The sequence below is a fragment of the Limulus polyphemus genome, unplaced genomic scaffold (genome assembly GCF_000517525.1).
Source record: "Limulus polyphemus unplaced genomic scaffold, Limulus_polyphemus-2.1.2 Scaffold875, whole genome shotgun sequence".
In the NCBI taxonomy this organism is placed as follows: Eukaryota; Metazoa; Arthropoda; class Merostomata; order Xiphosura; family Limulidae; genus Limulus; species Limulus polyphemus.
In genome coordinates, this window is record NW_013666485.1 from 247,941 (window position 1) to 250,534 (window position 2,594).

The window sequence follows — 2,594 nt, forward strand, 5'->3', positions numbered from 1 at the left end:
TGGTAGACCTCACGCTATAGTACTAACGGGAGGTAGACCTCATGCTATAGTGTGGTAGACCTCACGCTATAGTACTAACGGGAGGTAGACCTCATGCTATAGTGTGGTAGACCTCACGCTATAGTAGCACCCAGAAAAGTCTTTAATATGTAAAAAAACAAAAATGTTAGATACAAGCTTAAAATTATAATCAATAAGCTGAGGTACCCGTCCTTTGTATGGGTTATGAACTTAAAAAAATGTGGGGGTAGATGCCATGATAAATAACAAAAATCTTAAATTTCACACAATTTGTTTACAACATAACATTTTATTACAGTATTCATTATTACCTCACCAAATATTTTGCATATGTATTAATAACTCGGTATGTATAAACTTAAAACATGGTACACACTACAATGGTCAGAGTGACTTTGTAGGAAGAGGTAGGAACAAAAGTAGTGGCGGTTAGGGTGCTTTCAGTTACCCACTTTCACCATTTACCTCTCAATGTCCTTCCACATTGTTTCTTGTGATGAATTAATTTACAGTCATTGGCTAAAGAAATCTTATGGGCTGAAATTGAAAGGTCAAAGTAGAAAGTGGGTACAACTCAAAAAATGGCTCTTCATATCAGCCTTATGGTAGCTGTTGGAATAGAAACTTCATCTAAGTTTATGTATATACTGCAATAGTGGTGGCCATTTTTTCATTGTATTCCTCCATAGTGTGAGAGTGCACTCTCCCAGATATACAGGCAGTTTGTGTGCCCTTCTCCTATACCATGTGTATGCTGTGTTAGAGAACATTTAATGAATTATTTTTTGGTGTAAGGACGTGGTGCTTTCTATGAATGTAGTTAACATTAACTTACATCAAAGATAATAAATGCTCAATAACAGTAATAATGGGGGTTGGAGGGGTTGTGAATCCCCATTAACATGCCCCTTGTTCCAAACTATCATCCCACAAAGTTTGGTTGAGATTGGCTCAGCAACCTAGGATTAGTTAGATAATGAACAGACACATAAAAAACTTCACACAACTTTTGAAAATATATCACCATGTTCCATACACAGGTAAGCTAAGTAGTAGCAAAGTAACAAGTATATTTTTTTAAGTATAAATGTCACATTCCTGACAATGCTACAAGATAAAAAATATAAAAAGATTTGTCTAGTTGTCTTTTTAAACTTAGAAGGAAAAGTTGTTATACACGTTACAAGTTTCCCATTAAGAAAAACAATAAATTTGTTATTATATAAGGATAATTAAGTTATGTTTCATTAAGTACCGAAAAATTTAAAAAGCAACTTAGGAAACAGTAGGCTGCAAAGGTATTTTAATGACTGTCATCATAAATTTTCACGTTAAAGACTAGCAAAACTGTTGGCCTATGGCTCACATTTACGAAGCCGCTATATTGCAGATTTAATGCCTGAAGTACTATTTTTACACTTTTTCCATGTTTAAAGATTCTTGTTGCTATAATGCAAATTTCAATTCTTTAAACAAGTTATGAACAATAATTAGTAGGCCTACTTATTTACATACTCTAATATAAATCAATGCTAAATTTGTAGTCCATTTTTTGGGGAATCCCTGTAAAAGTGTTTGTGAAAAAAATATCTGTTTCCTAAGGGGTTGGGAGAAAAGTTTTACCTTAGTGCAAACCTCAGAGCAAAGACAGTTCATTTGGCACCATCTAGATGTCAGTGCAACCTGCAGTTTAGGAAGAGTTACACGACATACACACTGAATCTTATTATACAGATTCTACTCACTGGCAACAACATTCTATAATACTGTTAATTTATTATACAACAGTCAAGAGTTAATTGTAATTATACAAAACCCTTAGATTACATTGCCAAATCACAAGGAGAGTTGTGACTACATTAACCATGATATTACTGGAAGCAATTATTGAAGCTGTATGATAAAATCTTTCTGGATACAGAAATTGAGAAACCTTACTTTTGAGCATCAATCTACTCAGGAAGAAAAAAGCAAACAAATACAAGTTTCCCAGATACTACATCATGAAGCACAAAAGACTTAGCAGATTATTATTCAATCCATAATTCTAATAACATGTAAATAAGAATTGGTACCATAATCCCTAGTACAATAGAATAATGTATGCATGAAAAACAAATGTAAGAAAACAATAAGTAATGACTGTCAATGTTTTTGTTAAGAAATGCTTTAATAATAATAATAAAGTAACAATAACTTTAATATAAAACACTAACATATGTTATACAAATTTACAACTTAAGATAACAAGGAGTTCAAGAAATAAATGTATATAAAGTAGTTTTGATAAAGCATAACTAATACTGTAAAATACAAAAATAAACCAAGAACTATGCATTACCTCTTGAGGACGGCCCCTAGCATGTGCTAGCAAACCAAGGCTTCCATCGACCTGATTTAGGTTCATGTTGTCCTCATAGGTACTGCCACTGAAAAGAAATTAAAACCACAAACACTACAACAAGCATAATTTATATTTATTCCCTAATTTGTTTTTATGGTGGCACAAGATTGATCAAATTGACCAAACACAGACAGATTCATTAGTGAAAAATAACAGATAAAATATAGAG

The 2,594-nt window shown here is 32.6% G+C and overlaps 1 protein-coding gene across 2 annotated transcripts in view; it reads right to left on the bottom strand.

The window, feature by feature from the left end:
* LOC106460990 (TOM1-like protein 2) overlaps positions 1 to 2,594 on the bottom strand; it is a 39,205-nt gene that overhangs the window by 7,196 nt on the left and 29,415 nt on the right. For both annotated transcript variants that reach the window (XM_022387783.1, XM_013920757.2), the window contains exon 12: positions 2,363 to 2,450. In XM_022387783.1, the coding sequence (XP_022243491.1) occupies positions 2,363 to 2,450 (88 nt within the window). The remainder of the gene's footprint in view (positions 1 to 2,362; positions 2,451 to 2,594) is intronic.